At 37.5% G+C, this 20519-nt stretch overlaps 1 protein-coding gene across 2 annotated transcripts in view; it reads left to right on the forward strand.

Annotated features, from left to right (window-relative positions):
• Positions 1-18040, forward strand: part of LOC133645816 (ETS domain-containing protein Elk-1-like) — a 45711-nt gene extending 27671 nt beyond the window's left edge. Inside the window, exons 2-11 of one of the 2 annotated variants that reach the window (XM_062040709.1) lie at positions 4123-4331; positions 4408-4587; positions 4661-4810; positions 4895-5020; positions 5104-5493; positions 5577-5709; positions 15101-15246; positions 15331-15414; positions 15478-15579; positions 15641-18040. In XM_062040709.1, coding sequence (XP_061896693.1) covers positions 4123-4331; positions 4408-4587; positions 4661-4810; positions 4895-5020; positions 5104-5493; positions 5577-5709; positions 15101-15246; positions 15331-15414; positions 15478-15579; positions 15641-15739 — 1619 coding nt within the window. In that variant the 3' untranslated portion in view covers positions 15740-18040. The remainder of the gene's footprint in view (positions 1-4122; positions 4332-4407; positions 4588-4660; positions 4811-4894; positions 5021-5103; positions 5494-5576; positions 5710-15100; positions 15247-15330; positions 15415-15477; positions 15580-15640) is intronic. The other variant, XM_062040717.1, reaches the window with a different exon arrangement.
• Positions 18041-20519: the final 2479 nt, after the last annotated feature.

A 20519-nucleotide genomic window follows, 5' to 3' on the forward strand; every position in this document is an offset into this window, starting at 1 on the left:
GTCAGTCTACCCCAGGGCAGCTGTGGCTACAAATATAGCTTACCACCACCAGGTGTGAATGAATGATGGGTTCTCACTTCTCTGTGAGCGCTTTGAGTATCTAATAATAGAAAAGCGCTATATAAAATCTAATCCATTATTATTTATCATTATATATACAGTATATGTATGTATAACCATTATATATGTAGAATAAAAGAGAAAACAGGTGAAATGTAACAATAAAATGTTGCAATGTTGACTTTGATAACACAAGGCTGCCATGCAGGCTGTTTTTTACTTAAATGCTGCCGTTGCTCAAAAAATAATGAATCAAAACCAATTTTGTTTTGAATTATTGTCCTACTCAAGGCTCCAATTAATTCACATCAAATATTCCACTTGCTTTGAAATGTTTTGAGGGAAAATTTTGCATATTTTGTGTTTGCCGTAAGTACAAAGTTTTCTTTGACAAAAAGGTAATCAAAAAATCAAAAATAAAACACATGAAAATATAATAAACTTATAATGGACGGACAGAACTATTCTGAAGTTGATCTAGAGCAGTGGTTCTTAACCTGGGTTCGATCGAACCTTAAGGGTTCGGTGAGTGGGCTTCAGGGGTTCGGCGGAGCCTCCGCCGCGGAGGTCAAGACACACCCGACTCATTGTGTAAATAGAAACTTCTCCCTATCGGCGTATTATGGATACCCTCAAACTATGTTCCCTCTAATTTTCCACATCCGTGAGCAAACGCAAAAACTCCTTGAGCATTCAGTGGAGCACATGTGAGCACACCTGTCCCAAACCTGAATAAATAACAAATTAAATGTTTTATTATTATAATCAAATGACAGCTGTCATTTCCATGAGATTATTTTCTAATCTAAGTGTTTTGACCCACTTACAATGACAATAACAAAACATATTGTTTTTCATGAGCTGGGTACTAGTATTGTATGTCTGGGTGGAAAACGAAGAAAAAGAACAGACTTTGCTGTGAAAATAAATAAATAATTTTATTTGATCATTTATCATTTAAAATGACATGAGTGGCACTTGCCGAGGTGAAGCCATGCATATCTGAACTGGTCTCTCAAAGGCAACAGCAGAAATCTCACTGAGTTGCAGGTGTGTAATTTGTTGTTGTGTTGGTTTTGTTCTTTGAACCAGGTGATGTTCATGCACGGTTCATTTTGTGCACCAGTAAAAAAAACATCTAACTTTGCCTTGAATTTGAAAATGTTGTATTTTTTATTTTTCACTAAAGAAGGGTTCGGTGAATGCGCATATGAAACTGGTGGGGTTAGGTCATACTTGCCAACCCTCCCGGATTTTCCGGGAGACTCCCGGAATTCAGCGCCTCTCCCGAAAACCTCCCGGAAGAAATTTTCTCCCAAAAATCTCCCGGAATTCAGCCGTAGCTGGAGGCCACGCCCCCTCCAGCTCCATGCGGACCTGAGTGGGGACAGCGGCGACAGTCTGTTTTCACGTCCGCTTTCCCACGATATAAACAGCGTGCCTGCCCAATCACGTTATAACTGTAGAATGATCGAGGGCGAGTTCTTGGTTTCTTATGTGGGTTTATTGTTAGGCAGTTTCATTAACGTCCTCCCAGCGCGGTAACAACACACAACAACAGCAGTCACGTTTTCGTCTACCGTAAAGCAGTTCGTCTGCCGTAAACAGCAATTTTGTGACACTCTTAAACAGGACAATACTGCCATCTACTGGATAGCCTCCGGGACACTGAAATTCAAGTATTTCTTTTATTTATATGTATAATAAAAAATATATATATATATATATATATATATATATATATATATATATATATATATATATATATATATATATATATATATATATATATATATAGCTAGAATTCACTGAAAGTCAAGTATTTCATATATATATATATATATATATATATATATATATATATATATATATAGGAAATATATATGAAATACTCGAGTTGGTGAATTCTAGCTGTAAATATACTCCTCCCCTCTGAACCACGCCCCCAACCACGCCCCCGGCCCCAACCACACACCCGCCCCACCCCCGACCACGCCCCACCCCCCACCTCCCGGAATCTGAGGTCTCAAGGTTGGCAAGTATGGGTTAGGTACCTCCAACAAGGTTAAGAACCACTGATCTAGATGCTTAAACTTTGAAAGTAAAAAGAAAATTTAAAAAAGTAGGCTTTTAGAGTTGGGTGCTTTTGGATCCCAAATAATTTTAGTGGGATTTAAAAAAAAAAAAAAACGTTAATTGCTCCAAAAATAATAATGAATTAAAATCAGCGTTATGAATTATTGACCTATTCAATGCTCCAATTACGTCACATCAAATATTCTACTTTGAACTTGTTTTGGGGGAAAATATTGTTTTTGCGATAAAAAACAACAACCGGGTTTTGACAAGAAATTACGTAAAAGTACTTAAAGTGGAGCTACAGTTTTGAGCGTTGAATACAGTTTTTTGTTGTTTTTGTTTTTTTTACTGTTTTTTTCTCATGTAAGAATAGAATACAATTATTCATAAAACGATTGTGTAACTGCATAACCAAGTGTGTCCAAGATTCTGCCTGTATAAAAATATTAGTGTACAGTTACACATTTAACAGTGTTTATTATGGTTGTTGTCATTTTTCAAATTCATTATCAGTTAGTATTAGATTTGTTTAATTAACTAACTAAACTTTGTTTATATTTTAAGTATATTTTATTTTTGGTTTGAGAGCTTCAGAACAGGGGTGTCTTAACTTTTTCCACCAGGGCGGCATATTGAAAAGTCAAGTAGGCAGTAATACAGCATCAATCACAAAATAAACCAATTTAGGGAGTAACCTTTTGACCAAAAGCCAAATACAATATAGATAAATGATCTCTGGCATCACAAGAGTCCTTGTCTGATGTTCTTGGAAGGTGGGGCGACGGGTATAAGGAGAACCTCACATATCTCCGTAAAGCCTGAGGAACTTAGCCGAAAAGAGAAGCATCTTTTAGACACAAAACAGGCCAATGCAGTGAACAGAAGCAATACTTCAATACAACTGTTACTTAGAGAAAAATTGTTGTTAGAGAAGAGATTGCGCGATACCGCCACCAACTATTATCGTCACATTTTTATGATCGATTTTTGCTGACAGTACTCTCTAATGGTTGCGCTAGTAGTTTTAATTACGCCGGAACACATGGCCTGTGGCGGAGAACCGTAACAAACAGCCGTATTTGAACACAAATATGTTTGTATAGTTAGTCCGTGATAAGTAGATAACCGTTTTAATGTAATTCAAAAAGCATTTTTTTCATTTAGACAGCAGGGTGCAGTTGTGTTTATTCAGTAGGTGGAGTCGGGGGCGGGGCTTAAAGAATGTGTTTTTTTAAACATCCCTTTGATTTCTGTTGTGTTTGAGATAAGGCCATAGAACAGTGATTCTCAAAGGGCCTTCAATGGAAATGGTTACAATTTGACTACTGTAGGCCATAGTCCACGCCAAAATAAACCATTAAGACAGAACTGTATTACTCGGTCATTTCTATCATTCATAGAAATGTTTTATATTCAAAGTACACAGTGTTACTGTTCAAATGGTCCACAAATATGAAATATACTTATCAGATAAAACCTCTGCCTTGTTTTTATTGAATACGTAGGCCAACTACGCTACTGTATTTCAATGATGGCCATTAGAGTGGTTCTTGGAAAACCCAAGTGTTTTTTGAGGCGGTACTTGGTGAAAAAAGTTTGAGAACCGCTGTCATGGAGGAAATACGGTATTTTGAGGACTGAATAGTAACCTGTCACTCACATGTGACCACGCCCACTTAATTAAAGCCCAGCCGAGAAAATATTTAGAAAAAAATATAGATTTAACTTCAGTGCTTTTGAGCGGAGCAGCAGGGCTCTCGTCTCCCTGGTGAGCATCCATGAAAGGTTGCCGTGGCAATAGTTTCCAAGGTGATTGATAGGTTACTTGCATAACAGCTCAGCAAATGACAATGAGCTTCATTAGCATATGTGAGTTCTCGTCATGTTTGTATCTTTGAAGAGGCTCAGTTTGTGTACACTTTTAAAAAGTTGACAGTCGTAAAGCATCCTATTGATTTTATTTCATTTTTTTGTGCCTGGCAGCCATGGACCCGTCCATCACGCTCTGGCAGTTTTTGCTCCACCTGCTGGACGACCAGCGCCAGCGTCACCTGATCTCGTGGACGGGCGAGGACGGCGAGTTCAAGCTGCTGGACGCGGAGGAAGTGGCCCGCCTGTGGGGGCTCCGCAAGAACAAACACAACATGAACTACGACAAACTCAGCCGCGCGCTGCGGTACTACTACGACAAGGTACTGCCATGGCGACGACTGCTCCCAGGACGGCGTAATGCTATGAGCTTTCCACTTCCTCTTGCGTTTTTTTCAGAACATCATCAAGAAGGTGAGCGGACAAAAGTTTGTGTACAAGTTCGTCAGCCAGCCCGACCCCTCCCTGCCTGACGGGACGCGCACCCCGGAAGAAGGCCAGAGGAGGGACAACGTGGATGCCAATGGCCAATCGAAAGGGGGTGGGGCGTTGAGCTGTCTGTCAAAGGGCATAGCACAGGTACGCAGACTCGCCGATGTCGTTGCAGCGACCGGAGCGTGGCTGATGCGTTAATTTGTGTATTGGTGGTCAGAAGTCGTCGCCCGGCGGCTCCTACAAAAGTTCCCGTAACGACTACATGAAGTCTGGCCTCTACTCCACCTTCACCATCCAATCGCTGCAGGCCCCGCCGAACCCTCGACCGGTCAAAGCGGAGCTGATGCTGGACCCCGCCCCCAGAGAGGTGAGGGAAATTTCCGCAGGAAATGTCAGCACGCCCGTCCTCATGCCCTCATGCCCCCCTGCCCCCCGCACCCGTTCCCTGCAGGTTTCCTCGCCGCCAGTAGGTGCTGGCGTCGATCCTTCTCGCCAGGTGATCGTCACTCATGCTTCGCCATGTTCCACACCTGTTGTCAACCAACCCCAGCCAGCCAACACCCCCAGCCAATCACAGGTCAGTACTTGCTGTTAGCACGTAGGCAAGCACGCTACTTTGTGTCTCCGCCCCCTGCTGACAACTTTTCCTGTTTGTCCCAGAACCCGTGTGGCCCCCCGCTGGGTGACCCTCCCCACATTTACCTCACCAGCGTCAGCGACCCCTCCTCCCTCACGCCGCTCATCCCCATAGGTTCCGTCGGGGGCGCCGTGAGTCCCGTACCGCCACAGCCAGACGGCGGCGGCATGGCTAGCGTTGCCAGTTTCCCTCCCCATCCCAACCCCGCCCCTCACCCAACTCACTCCCCGCCCGTCTTCGTTATCATCAACCCCCCTTCCTCGCAGCAGGCCGCTGTGGCGTCCGCACCCCCCTCTGTCGCCCCGCCTCCAGCACGACCGCCCCTGCCCCCCATTGTCATCAAGGAGGAGACCCTGCCGTTGGAGGAGGACCTCCTGGAGATAGTAACCCTGGAGGAGAAGCAGGTGGAGGAGGTAAGACCACGCCTCCTCTCACACGCCGTCATCTAACGTCGTGTGAGTGATCGGCGCCTGTCTTTGCTCCGCCCCCTCCTCAGGTTCCTCAGCTCATTTGTGGCCCGGGTGGACCACAGCCTCAGCTCGCCATCATAGAAGCCACGCCCCCTCCAAGCATCGATGCCGAGGTCAGAGATCAGCATTCGGGAGGCGAGGAAAAGGACACGCCAACAGGTAACGTGAAGATAGAAGATTAAATATCACACTTTCTGTCTGCTAAATGTTATTTTCCTACCACTTTACAGTACTTTACTACAAGTACTATTACTCCTACTTACTATTACTCTTACTTTACTACATGTACTATTACTCCTACTTACTATTGCTCTTAATTTACATGTACTATTACTCATACTTACTATTTACTACATGTACTATTACTCCTACTTACCATTACTCTTACTTTACTACATGTACTATTACTCATAATTACTATTACTCACTTACTACATGTACTATTACTCATACTTACTATTACTCTTACTTTGCTACAAGTACTACTACTCCTATTTACTATTACTCTTACTTTACGGCATGCACTATTACTCCTACTTACTATTACTATTACTTTACCACATGTACTATTACTCCTACTTAATATTACTCTTACTTTACTACATGTACTATTACTCCTACTTACTATTACTCTTTGCTACAAGTACTATTACTCCGACTTACTATTACTCTTACTTTACTACATGTACTATTACTCCTACTTACTATTACTCTTACTTTACATGTACTAATACTCATACTTACTATTGGCTACATGTACTGTTACTCCTACTTACCATTGCTCTTACTTTACTACATGTACTATTACTCATAATTACTATTACTCACTTACTACATGTACTATTACTCATACTTACTATTACTCTTACTTTGCTACAAGTACTACTCCTCCTATTTACTATTACTCTTACTTTACTACAAGTACTATTACTCCTACTTACTATTACTCTTACTTTACTACATGTACTATTACTCATAATTACTATTTTTTACTTACTACATGTACTATTACTCATACTTACCATTACTTTTACTTTGCTACAAGTACTACTACTCCTATTTACTATTACTCTTACTTTACTACATGTACTATTACTCCTACTTACTATTACTCTTACTTTACTGCATGCACTATTACTCCTACTTACTATTACTCTTACTTTACTACATGTACTATTACTCCTACTTACTATTACTCTTTGCTACAAGTACTATTACTCCGACTTACTATTACTCTTACTTTACTACATGTACTATTACTCCTACTTACTATTACTCTTACTTTACATGTACTATTACTCATACTTACTATTTACTACATGTACTATTAGTCCTACTTACCATTACTCTTACTTTACTACGTGTACCATTACTCATAATTACTATTACTCACTTATTACATGTACTATTACTCATACTTACTATTACTCTTACTTTGCTACAAGTACTACTACTCCTATTTACTCTTACTTTACTACAAGTACTATTACTACAAGTACTATTACTCTTACTTTACTACATGTCCTATTACTCATAATTACTATTACTTACTTACTACATGTACTATTACTCATACTTACTATTACTCTTACTTTGCTACAAGTACTACTACTCCTATTTACTATTACTCTTACTTTACTACAAGTACTATTACTCCTACTTACTATTACTCTTACTTTATTACATGTACTATTACTCCTACTTACTATTACTCTTTGCTACACGTACTATTACTCCGAATTACTATTACTCTTACTTTACTACATGTGCTATTACTCCTACTTACTATTACTCTTACTTTACTACAAGTACTATTACTCCTACTTGCTATTACTCTTACTTTACTACAAGTACTATTACTCCTGCTTGCTATTACTCTTACTTTACTGCAAGTACTATTGCTCCTACTTACTATTACTCTTACTTTACTACGAGTACTATTACTCCTACTTACTATTACTATTACTTTGCAACAGGTACTATTACTCCTACTTACTATTACTTTGCTACATGTACTATTACTCCTACTTACTATTACTTTGCTACATGTACTATTACTCCTACTTACTATTACTTTACTACATGTACTATTATTCCTACTTACTATTGCTATTACTCCTACTCAATGTTCCCTCTAATTTTTCATGTGTGTCAGCAAACGCAAAAACTCCCTGAGCATTCAGTGGAGCCCATGTGAGCAACATCATACGTGCACACTGTGGCTACACCAGCAGCACACCTGTCCCAAACCTGACTAAATAACAAGTTCAATCTCCATCCATCCAACCATTTTCTACCGCTTGTCCCTTTTGGGGTCGCTGTAGCCTATCTCAGCTGCATTCGGGCGGAAGGCGGGGTACACCCTGGACAAGTCACCACCTCATCACAGGGCCAACACAGATAGACAGACAACATTCTCTTATTATTATGATCAAATGACAGCAGTCATTTCCATTTCTAATATAAGTGTTTAGGCCCACTTACAATGACAATAACAAAAAATATTGTATTTCATGAACTGTGTACTTGTATTGTTTGTCTGGGTGGAGGTCCTGCTTTGGAAATAATTTGTACAACTTTCAGACAGTGCATTTAGTTCCCATTAAAACATTCACATGTTGCACAATGAGATGTAAGCCGGGGATCATGTGTACATTCCTGCAACTTGCTGTTTGTAAAAAATATATTTTTATTAGTGTTTATTTAATATACTAACAGCATTTCATGATTAATATTTATAAATTAAGATTCCTGATAAATGACACTAGAATAAGCACACATTTGATTGGTAAATCATAGTGTAACGACCTGGAATGACACTTTATGTGTGGTGTTGGAGTTGTCCGACTTTTTGTGTGGCTGTAAACGCATCACTGGCTAAGTGCCATATGTGCATGTGTTGGCGCAAGTAAGAAAGAGCGAGCGGCTGCTGTTGATATAACAAAGTTGCTTTTGTTCTGGTTTGTACTGCAGAAAATGACCACTTTTGCTAGATATAATTTTTTTTACTAATGTTTTGGTGATGTGTTTATGGCCGACAATAAAGAGTTTTGCTCAGTAAAGTGATGGATGGAATTCATGTCCTCAAAGCGTCTCGACAGTCGTTACAATATTTGAACAATGATGACGAAAAATGTTTTCTCTGTCGTGTCCGTGTGTCGAAAATTGTTATGCGCTTATTTTTTTATTTGATTTTGTGCGCAGCATAGATTTGCCGTGCGCAGAGGATGCTTGAGCAGTGCGCAATTGCACAGGCGCGCACCTTAGAGGGAACGTTGCTCCTACTTACTATTACTCTTACTTTACTACAAGTACTATTACTCCTACTTACTATTACTCTTACTTTACTACAAGTACTATTACTCCTACTTGCTATTATTACTCTTACTTTACTACAAGTACTATTACTCCTACTTGCTATTACGCGTACTTTGTTACAAGTACTATTACGCCTACTTACTATTGCTCTTACGTTACTACAAGTACTATTACTCCTACTTGCTATTACTCTTACTTTGTTACAAGTACTATTACTCCTACTTACTATTACGCTACTACAAGTACTATTACTCCTACTTGCTATTACTCTTACTTTGTTACAAGTACTATTACTCCTACTTACTATTACTCTTACATTACTACAAGTACTATTACCCCTACTTACTATTACTCTTGCTTTGCCACAAGTACTATTACTCCTACTTACTATTACTTTGCTACATGTACTATTACTCCTACTTACTATTACTCTTACTTTACTACATGTACTATTACTCCTACGTACCATTACTCTTGCTTTACTACAATTACTTCTACTTACTATTATTTTACTACAAGTACTATTACTCCTACCTGCTATTACTTTGCTACAAGTACTATTACCCCTACTTACTATTACTCTTGCTTTGCTACAAGTACTATTACTCCTACTTAATATTACTCTTACTTTGCTACAAGTACTACTACTCCTAATTACTATTACTCTTGCTTTACTACAAGTACTATTACTCCTCCTTACTATTACTCTTACTTTACTACATATGCTATTACTCCTACTTACTATTACTCTTACTTTGCTACAAGTACTATTACTCCTGCTTACTATTACTCTTACTTTACTAAAAGTACTATTACTCCTAATTACTATTGCTCTTACTTTACTACATGTACAATTACTCCTACATACTATTACTCTTACTGTACTACATGCACTTTTACTCCTACTTAAAATTACTGTTACTTTACTACATGCACTATTACCCCTACTTACTATTACTGTTACTTTACTACAAGCATTATTACTCCTGCTTACTATTACTCTTACTTTACTACATGTACTATTACTCCTACTTACTGTTACTCTTACTTTACTACAAGTACTATTACTCCTACTTACTGTTACTCTTACTTTACTACATATACTATTACTCCTACTTACTATTACTCTTACTTTGCTACAAGTACTATAACTCCTACTTACGGCTACTCTTACTTTGCTACAAGTACTATTACTCCTACTTACTATACTCTTACTTTACTACAAGTACTATTACTCCTACTTACTATTACTCTTACTTTACTACATGTACTATTACTCCTACTTACTATTACTCTTACTGTACTACATGCAGTTTTACTCCTACTTAATATTACTGTTACTTTACTACAAGTATTATTACTCCTACTTACTATTACTTTACTACATGTACTATCACTCCTACTTACTAGTATTCTTTACTATATGTACTATTGCTCCTACTTACTATTACTGTTACTTTACCACAGTTACTATTACATTACTACTTGTACTATTACTGTTACTTTACTAAATTCACTACTACTGTTAGTTTACTACTATTACTATTACATATACTATTACTGTTACTTTACTAAATGTACTACTACTGTTACTTTACTACTATTACATATACTATTACTGTTACTTTACTAGATTTACTGGTATGTTACTACACATACTGTTACTTTACTATACTTATTATTACTCTTACTTTACTACACTTACTATTATTTAGTACACATAAAATTACTGTTACTTTACTAAATGTACTGTTACTTTACTACAGTTGCTGTTTTGTTACTACTCACACTGTTACTTTACTACACTTATTACTCTCACTTTACTACACTTACTATTATTTACTACACGTACAATTACTGTTACTTTACTAAATGTACTACTACTGTTACTTTACTACACTTACTATTACTATTACATTACTACATGTACTATTACTGTTACTTCACTACATTTACTGGTATGTTACTACTGGGGATGATGTTCGAAAACCGGTTCTCCCAATGCTTCGATAAGAAAAGAACCGATTCCATGGATTCGAATCCCTTTTTGAGAACCAGTTCCCGTTATCGAAGCCACTATACCGTATTTTCGCGACCATAGGGCGCAACGCGTTAAAAGGCGCCGTGTCAGTTACAGGTGCTATTTCTGTATTTAACGCATAAATAAGGCACAGCGTATTTTTGGGCGCAGGCATGGTTAAATATACGCTATCTTAAAACATAGGCTAGCATGCATGGACGCTGTTTTAAAAAGGCAGCAGGAGCAAAGCTGAGTTCGGTTGTACTTTATTGAAGTATTTATCAATGTACTCACATTATTTTTTATCAGTCCTCATCCACAAATCCATCAAAGTCCTCATCTTCTGTGTTCGAAATGAACAGGTGGGCAAGTTCTCCATCAAACACGCCAGATTCCCTCTCCTCATTTTTAAAGTCAGTCTCGTTGTCCATTAGTATAGCAAGCTAGCACAACAGTAAAAACCGACTTCTCTTGCCCCGTTGTGCGTATGTATTCGCTACCGTGCTGGTCCCCTTTTTCTCCACAGTGTGCTTCACCGGGATATCGAAAGTGAGCGGCACCTCGTCCATGTTGGTGATGTGTTTGTCGGCAATTTTTTTATTTACAACGCACATAACAGCACTATATGCTCACTGGGAACGTGCCTTTAGCGTCCTCTCTCACCTGAAACCTTCCCCCTTTAACGTCCGCATGCTGTCCTCAGTCACGTCCGCCTTTCCTCCATATAAATAGCGTGCCGGCCCAGTCACATAACATCTATGGCTTTTGGAACTCAGTGCACACACAACAACCTATCTGGATTCGATAAGGAATCGGTCCGATAAGAGGATTCGATAAGAGGATTCGATAATGGCATCGACATCGATAATTTCTTAACGAACATCATCCCTAGTTACTACACATTCTGTTACTTTACTGCACTTACTATTACTCTTACTTTACTACACTTACTATTATTTACTACACGTACAATTACTGTTACTTTACTAAATGTATTATCACTGTTACTTTACTTCATTTACTGTTACTTTACTACATTTACTGTTATGTTACTACACGTACTGTTACTTTACTACACATACTATTACTGTTACTTTGCTAAATGTACTGTTACTTTACTACATTTACTGTTATGTTACTACACATACTGTTACTTTACTACACTTACTATTACTCTTACTTTACCGCACTTACTATTAATGTTACTTTACTTGACTTAATATTATTTACTACATGTACAATTATTGTTACTTTACTACACTTACTATTATTGTTTCTTTACTGCACTTAATATCACTGTTACTTTACTACACTTACTATTACTTATACTTTACTACGTGTACTATATTATTAAATTACTACATTTACTATTACTGTTACTTTGCTAAATGTACTTTTACTGTTACTTTACTACACTTACTATTACTGTTACTTTACTACACTTACTATTATTGTTATTTTACTACACTTATTATTACTGTTACTTTACTACACTTACTATTATTGTTATTTTACTACACTTATTATTACTGTTACTTTACTACACTTACTATTATTGTTACTTTACTACACTTACTGTTACTTTACGGCACTTACTATTATTTACTACACATACAATTACTGTTAATTTACTACACTTACTATTATTGTTACTTTACTACACTTACTATTACTGTTACTTTACCACATGTACTATTGTGTGAAGTGAATTATATTTATATAGCACTTTTCTCTAGTGACTCAAAGTGCTTTACATAGTGAAACCCATTATCACAGCTACATTTAAACCAGTGTGGGTGGCACTGGGAGCAGGTGGGTAAAGTATCTTGCCCAAGGACACTAGGATGGTGGAAGCGGGGATCGAACCTGTAACCTTCAAGTTGCAGACACGGCCGGCCTACCAACCGAGCCACACCGCACCAATTTTATTTAATATTACTATTACATTACTACATGTACTTATTACTGTTACTTTACTACATGTACTATTACTGTTACTTTACTACACTTACTATTACGTTACTACACATACTAATACTTTTTACTTTACTACACTTACTATTACTGTTAGTTCACTACATGTACTATTACAGTTATTTACAACATGTACTAATACTGTTACTTTACTACACTTACTATTACTGTTAGTTCACTACATCTACCATTACAGTTATTTACTACATGTACTAATACTGTTACTTTACTACACTTACTATTACTCTTACTTCACTACAATTACTATTACTGTTAGTTTCTACACATACTATTGCTATTACATTACTACACTAACGTTACTATAATTACTACACTTACTATTACTGTTACTTTACAACACTTAATATTACTGTTATTTTACTACACCTACTATAACTATTACACTACTACATGTACTTATACTTTACTACTCTTAGTATGTGTAGCAACGTAATAGTATTATTTACTACACCTACTATTACTCTTACATTACTACACATTATATTACTATTACATTACTACACATAGTATTACTGTTAGATTACTACACATACTATTACTGTTTCGATTGTTAAATGACTGCACATACTATTACTGTTACGTTACTACACGTACTATTACTGTTCCACATGTTGAATTACTACCCAAACTATTACTGTCCCATTCCTGCACGCACTCTTACCATTACTGTTTCGTTACTACACATACTCTTACTATTACTGATATGTTACTACACGTATGCTTACTGTTTCGTCTGTTACATTACTACATGCACTCTTACTGATACTGCACAAACTTGCTGTTACGTTAAATACTTTTTTATTATTGTTACGTTATTACACATACTCCTACTCCTACTGTAACATCACTACTGCACATACTCTTATTGTTACGACTGTTACATTATTACTACATATACTCTTACTGTTTGTTACTACACATAATATTACTGTATGTGTAGTTGACATACTCTTACTCTTATGACTGTTATGTTACTAGAAATACTCTTATTACCACTGTTACGTTACCACACATACTCTTACTATTAGTGTTACATCACTACTACACATTCTCTTACTGTTACGGCTGTTACAATACTACATATACTCTTAATGTTTGTTACTACACATATTATTACTGTTACGTTACTACTATTGATACCTTTACTACTCTTACCATTACATCATTACACATACTGTTAAATTGCAATATGTATCGACCCTGTTATTATCACTGCTTTGTTACTATGTGTACTGTGTTACTATTACTATTACGTTACTATGTGTACTGTGTTACTATTACTATTATGTTACTATGTGTACTGTGTTACTATTACTATTAGGTTACTATGTGTGCTGTGTTACTATTACTATTATGTTACTATGTGTACGGTGTTACTATTACTATTATGTTACTATGTGTACTGTGTTATGTTACTATGTGTACTGTGTTACTATTACTATTATGTTACTATGTGTACTGTGTTACTATTACGATTATGTTACTATATGTACTGTGTTACTATTACTATAATGTTACTATGTGTACTGTGTTACTGTTACTATTATGTTACTATGTGTACTGTGTTACTATGTGTACTGTTACTATTACTATTATGTTACTATATGTGTACTGTTATGTTACTATTATGTTACTATGTGTACGGTGTTACTGTTACTATTTTGTTACCATGTGTACTGTTACTGTTACAATTATGTTACTATGTGTATACTATGTTACTGTTACTATTATGTTACTGTGTGTATTGTTACTATTACTATTATGTTACTATGTGTACTGTGCTACTATTACGTTACTATGTGTACTGTTATTACTATAATGTTACTGTATGTGTACTGTGTTATGTTACTATTATGTGACTGTGTACTGTGTTACTGTTATTATTTTGTTACTATGTGTACTGTTACTGTTACAATTATGTTACTATGTGTACTGTTATTATTACTATTATGTTACTGTATGTGTACTGTGTTATGTTACTATTATGTGACTATGTGTACTGTGTTACTGTTATTATTTTGTTACTATGTGTACTGTTACTGTTACAATTATGTTACTATGTGTATACTGTGTTACTATTACTATTATTTTACTATGAGTACTGTGTTACTATTATGTTACTATGTGTACTGTGTTACCATTACTATTATGTTACTAAACTGTGTTATGTTACTATTATGTTACTAAAAAGGTGGTGTGTGTGTATTTGCCTCGTAGACCCATCCGTGTCTGCGGTGACGTCATCGACGCCACTGGCGGCGGCGAGGTCGGCTTCAGACCTGGTTCCTCCCAAACCGAAGAAGCCCCGAGGCTTGGAGCTGCCGTCCTCCCCCTCCCTACCCCCCGGCCTCTCCCTAGACAAGGTGCAGTCCTCAACGAGCGCGACACGGGAATGTACCGCCTCTGACCGGCGACATCACTTCCTGTTCATTTGTCTTTGTCTGCAGTTCAACGCCGCCGTCAACAGTCTGCTGGCGCCCGGCTCGGCCGCCAACACGCTGACGCCCGGCGTCATCACCTCGCACGCCCTGGTAAGCGCTCGATAGCGACGCGCCCGCGTGACTCCTCCGCACGCTGACTTTGTTTGTCCCCAGACGCCCGTCCTGTTGACCCCCAGCCCGCTTCCGTCCACCATCCACTTCTGGAGCACGCTCAGTCCCATCGCTCCCCGCTCGCCCGCCAAGCTCTCTTTCCAGGTGACTGCCATGTTTTTCTCCCAAGTCCGCCATGTTCTAAATGACAACATGTCTCCTCCAGTTCCCCACGAACGGCAGTAACCAGATGCACATCCCGGCGCTGAGCGTGGACGGACTGTCCACCCCCGTGGTGCTGTCCCCCGGTCCCCAGAAACCCTGAACCTTCCTGGCCTCTTGTTTGCTCTCCACGCCAGGCTCCCAAGATGGCGCCCTCACAGTCATGGCTAGCTTGGAGGACCTCAAGTACGACACTCCGCCTCCTGCTCATTAATATTCATGAGGAAGAAGGGAAGTCAGACGTTTATTTATTTCCACTTCCTGATTTTGGCGGCCATTTTGGAGGATGGTTTTCTTCTAATGTTAATGAGCGCCATGTTTTCCTGGAAGGTGAGTGCACCTTTCAAACTTTTTGACTTATTTCATTTTACATTCCTTGGAACTTAACGAGGACATTCCTCGCTTCATTCCGTTCGAGGAGGTTCGCATCCCTCGCGCCGCCTTCGTCCTTGAATAAATTACGTGTACGTGCAGATGGGACACGCCTACTGGACCTCAGCGCAAAGACGCGCTGAAAAAAGAAAACCCTGCTGTTGACAGTGTCCCTGAATGCATCGCGACCTGGACATGGCAGCAACACAGTCAGTGTGTTGTTATTTTCATGCTCTGTGGTTTCCATGGCAACCTGACATTGACTGTTGTGTTTCTATGCTTGTGCACATGACACACATCTTTGGGCACACAGTTGTTGTGTCTTTTTGTTAATTTTGAAGGGAGATAATTATCGATCCCCTCTACCCCTCCCCCGACAAATGATGATTGGCTGCCAAAGATGTTCCGTTAGAGGGAAGTGCCACTCCGAAAATCTCGGCGAGCGACACGTCGCCCCGTAAACGCAGCACCTAAGCCATCGTATTCGACTGTTTCTATTTTTCTAGCAGAGAGCCGCTGCTTTATTTTGTCTAAGTAAAAGAACGAGCGAAAGAGAAAAAAAAGCCTTAAAGACGCTCTTAAAAGTCGTCTTTCCCAGTGGGCGTGGCCTACACAAAGCCATTTGTCGTTGGAACGCTTTCCTCTCACCAGCAGAACAGGAAGAATGTTTTTATATGGAGGATAAAGTCCAGTCAGCCTCTCCAGGGACCGCTGCCACCCGAGAGACCACGTTTCCTGTCAGACTTTCACAATAAGAGCTTTTTGTGTACAAAGTTGAGTATTGTGTATCAAGTTGTGTCAAGTCAGAGTCTCTTTGGCCCCGCCCTTCTTTACCTGCCATTGGCTGAGGAGTTTATTGATGTAAAGGGGCGGGGCCTGACTTTATTTTTCTTATTGGTATTTACTGGAAACATAAAGAAAACAATATTTTTTATTGATGTTTTTTTTCCCTCTGGTGTTTGTTAATGTTAAGAGTGTCCAAATTGTTTCCACTGAGGGCCGCACACTAAAAAATGAACGCATGCAAGGGCCATTTTGTTATTTTTCATTTCCAAAACAAAACAACATATAGATTTGTTTTAACCTTTAGGGCTCCCCTCAAGTTTGGATATCAGTCATAAAAATCACTTGAATCTCTCCATCAACTTCAGATCGACCTATCAATATAAAGTTAGTACATTTTTCAATATTTTATGCCCTTTTTGTTCAAGAAAACCCTGTTTTTCATGGCAAAAACACAAAATATGTAATATTTCCCCCAAAAAGATATTTGATGTGATGTACTTGGATCCTTAAATCGATAAATATTTCGTAACAACATTGATTTGGATTCCTGACTATTTTTTGAGAAATGACAGTTTAGAAAAAAAAATCCCGCTAAAATTTTTACGGATCCAAAAGGGTCCCACTCATAAAATAGTTAATAAAAAGTCATACATTATTTATTTATTTTTACTTTAAACCCTTAAATATCTAGATCAACTTGAGATAAATCCCAAATTTTTAAAAATTATTATTATTATTTTGGTTTGATTTATTTTTGTCATGAAACACACAAATACAAAATGTTTTATATTTTTCTATTCAAAAATGACAAAGTGGAATATTTGACATGAAGTAATTGGAACCTTTAATAGGTCAATAATTCATAACAATATTGATTTTGATGCATTGTTATTTTTTAAGCAATGAGTTTAAAAAAACAAATCCAGTAATATCCTCAGGGATCCACAAGGGTCTCACTCATAAAAGTCCTACTTTTTTTAAATTCCAACCCTTAAATCTCTAGATCAACTTCAGATTTATCTGTCAAAAGTTTTTTTTTTTTTTTTTTTTAAATGTTTTTTTTGTGTCTATTCCCTTTTTATCTTAGGAAACATAGTTTTTTTTGTGGCAAACACAAAATGTGCAATATTTTTTCCCAAAATATTTTTTCTAAATGTAATATTTGAAATAATTTGAGCCTTAAAATGATAAATAATTCATAACAACATTGATTTTGATTCCTTATTTTTTATTTCAGAAATGACAGATCAGGAAAAAAAATACCACTAAAATTCTCAAGGACCCAAAAGGGTCCCACTCATAAAAATAAGTTATGTTTTTTGTTTTGTTATATCTTATGTCATAGAACACTTTGTTTTTGTATGGCAAACACACAAAATATATAATATTTCCCCCCCCAAAAAATTTCAAAGTGGAATATTTGACGTGAAGTGATTGGAGACTTTAATAGGTCAATAATTCATATCAACATTTGATTTTGATGCATTATTATTAGTAAATCCAATAACATTCTCAGGGATCCAAAAGGGTCCCACTTATAAGTCATAAAACATTTTTTTACTTTCAACCCTTAAATCTCTAAATAAACTTCAGATATATTCGTTGACTAAAAGGTTGTTTTTTTGTGGGGAGGGTGGGGTTTATGTTTTAATGGGGACGGCGTGGCGTGGCGTGCCGTGCCAGCAATCGGAGGGTTGCTGGTTACTGGGGTTCAATCCCCACCTTCTACCATCCTAGTCACGTCCGTTGTGTCCTTGGGAAAGACACTTCACCCTTGCTCCTGATGGGTGCTGGTTAGCGCCTTGCATGGCAGCTCCAGCCATCAGTGTGTGAATGTGTGTGTGAATGGGTGAATGTGGAAATAGTGTCAAAGCGCTTTGAGTACCCTGAAGGTAGAAAAGCGCTATACAAGTATAACCCATTTATCATCTATAATGTTGTTGTTTTTTTGCTCGTCTTTTTCCCTTTTTTGTCATAGAAACGTTTTTTTTTTTCCAAAATGTGCAGTATATCCCCCCCACCCCCCCCCCCTAAAATATAATTTAAAAATTAAAAATTTTTTTTTATATATATATATATATATATATATATATATATATATATATATATATATATATATATATATATATATATATATATATATATATTAACCTCACCGTGCGGTGAGGTTAATGTCTGGTGAGGCACGACTGCATCATCACAGTCAGATTTACAAACATATGAACCCTAAATAGCATCTTATTCACCATGTGATTGTTAAGTTAAAGTTAAAGTACCAATGATTGTCACACACACACTAGGTGTGGTGAAATTTGTCCTCTGCATTTGACCCATCCCCTTGGGGAGCAGTGGGCAGCAGCGGCGCCGTGCCCGGGAATCATTTTGGTGGCAGCAGTTAACGGGTTATGTTTAAAAGCTCATACCAGCATTCTTTACACATACAAACTGTAGCACACAAAAAAGCACATTTAATAAAAAAAACATTATTATGGTCTTACCTTTCTTGCTGGACATCCACACAGCCAGCCTTTGCGTGTGTACCACGTCGTTTGAAAAGAACGGGTCTTCTGTCCCGAAGTCAAAAGCAAACCTTTTAGCTCCGGCGTTGGTCTACCTTTAATTATTACCTCCTGCTTCGATTGAAAGTCCAGTTTAGAAAACTGTTTTATTTTACATATGTAATCCTCCATGTTTTTAATAAAAGTCCAGGCGAGAGGAAATAAACAATCGCTGCACTAATTGACTTGCAAACTTTATTTTTTCCTTTTTTTTTTTCTTCTGCGGCCGAGGAATGATCTCTGGGATCACTACCGCCCTCTACCACCAGGAGGCCGGATTACTGCGAGCCTCAACCAGTACGTCTTTTGCAGCAGTTTTATGAATGCTCAGCACAAGAAATACGTTACACACATACAGTTGTTGACAAAATACACTGTACATTATATAACTCAGCTAACTAAACTATGCCATAGTTTAGTTAGCTGATATAATTCATATAGCAATACAGTCTCACTGCACAGCAGGCCAGCAGTTAGCCGAGTCATTGCGCACAATCCATGTTGAGGCACAACTGAGTGACGTGCCTCAACTGGCTGCTGATCACCGCACCGTCTCTTCTCAGTATTTGAATGGAAAAAGTGAAAATAAAAATAAAAATAATCTAAAACTGGTGAAGTTAAATGGAAAATAACTTTAGTATAATCACTGGATACATATAACAATTTAATTAATTTTTTTTTCTTTTTACATTTTTTTTCTTTCCATGATGGCAGGGGAGGCGGGGCCTCCCCTGCCTCTAGTGACTCTGCACGTCACTGATATATATATATATATATATATATATATATATATATATATATATATATATATATATATATATATATATATATATATATATATATATAGAAATTACAGTTTAGAAAAAACAATCCCACTATAATTCCCAGGGATCCAAAAGGGTCCCACCCATTAAAGTTATAAAAAAAAAAGTTTTACTTTCAACCTTTAAATCTCTAAATAAACTTCAGATATATCCGTTGATTAATTTATTTTTATTTTTTATTTTTTAATGTTTTTTTTGCTTGTTTTTTCCCTCTTTTTTTTGTCATGGAAAACGTGGTTGTTTTTTTTCCACAACGTGCAATATTTTCCCCAAAAAATATTTTAAAGTGGAACATTTGATTTGAAGTAAATGGAGCCTTAAATATGTCAATAATTCGTAATAG

Source organism: Entelurus aequoreus, linkage group LG01 (assembly GCF_033978785.1).
Source record: "Entelurus aequoreus isolate RoL-2023_Sb linkage group LG01, RoL_Eaeq_v1.1, whole genome shotgun sequence".
Classification (NCBI taxonomy): domain Eukaryota; kingdom Metazoa; phylum Chordata; class Actinopteri; order Syngnathiformes; family Syngnathidae; genus Entelurus; species Entelurus aequoreus.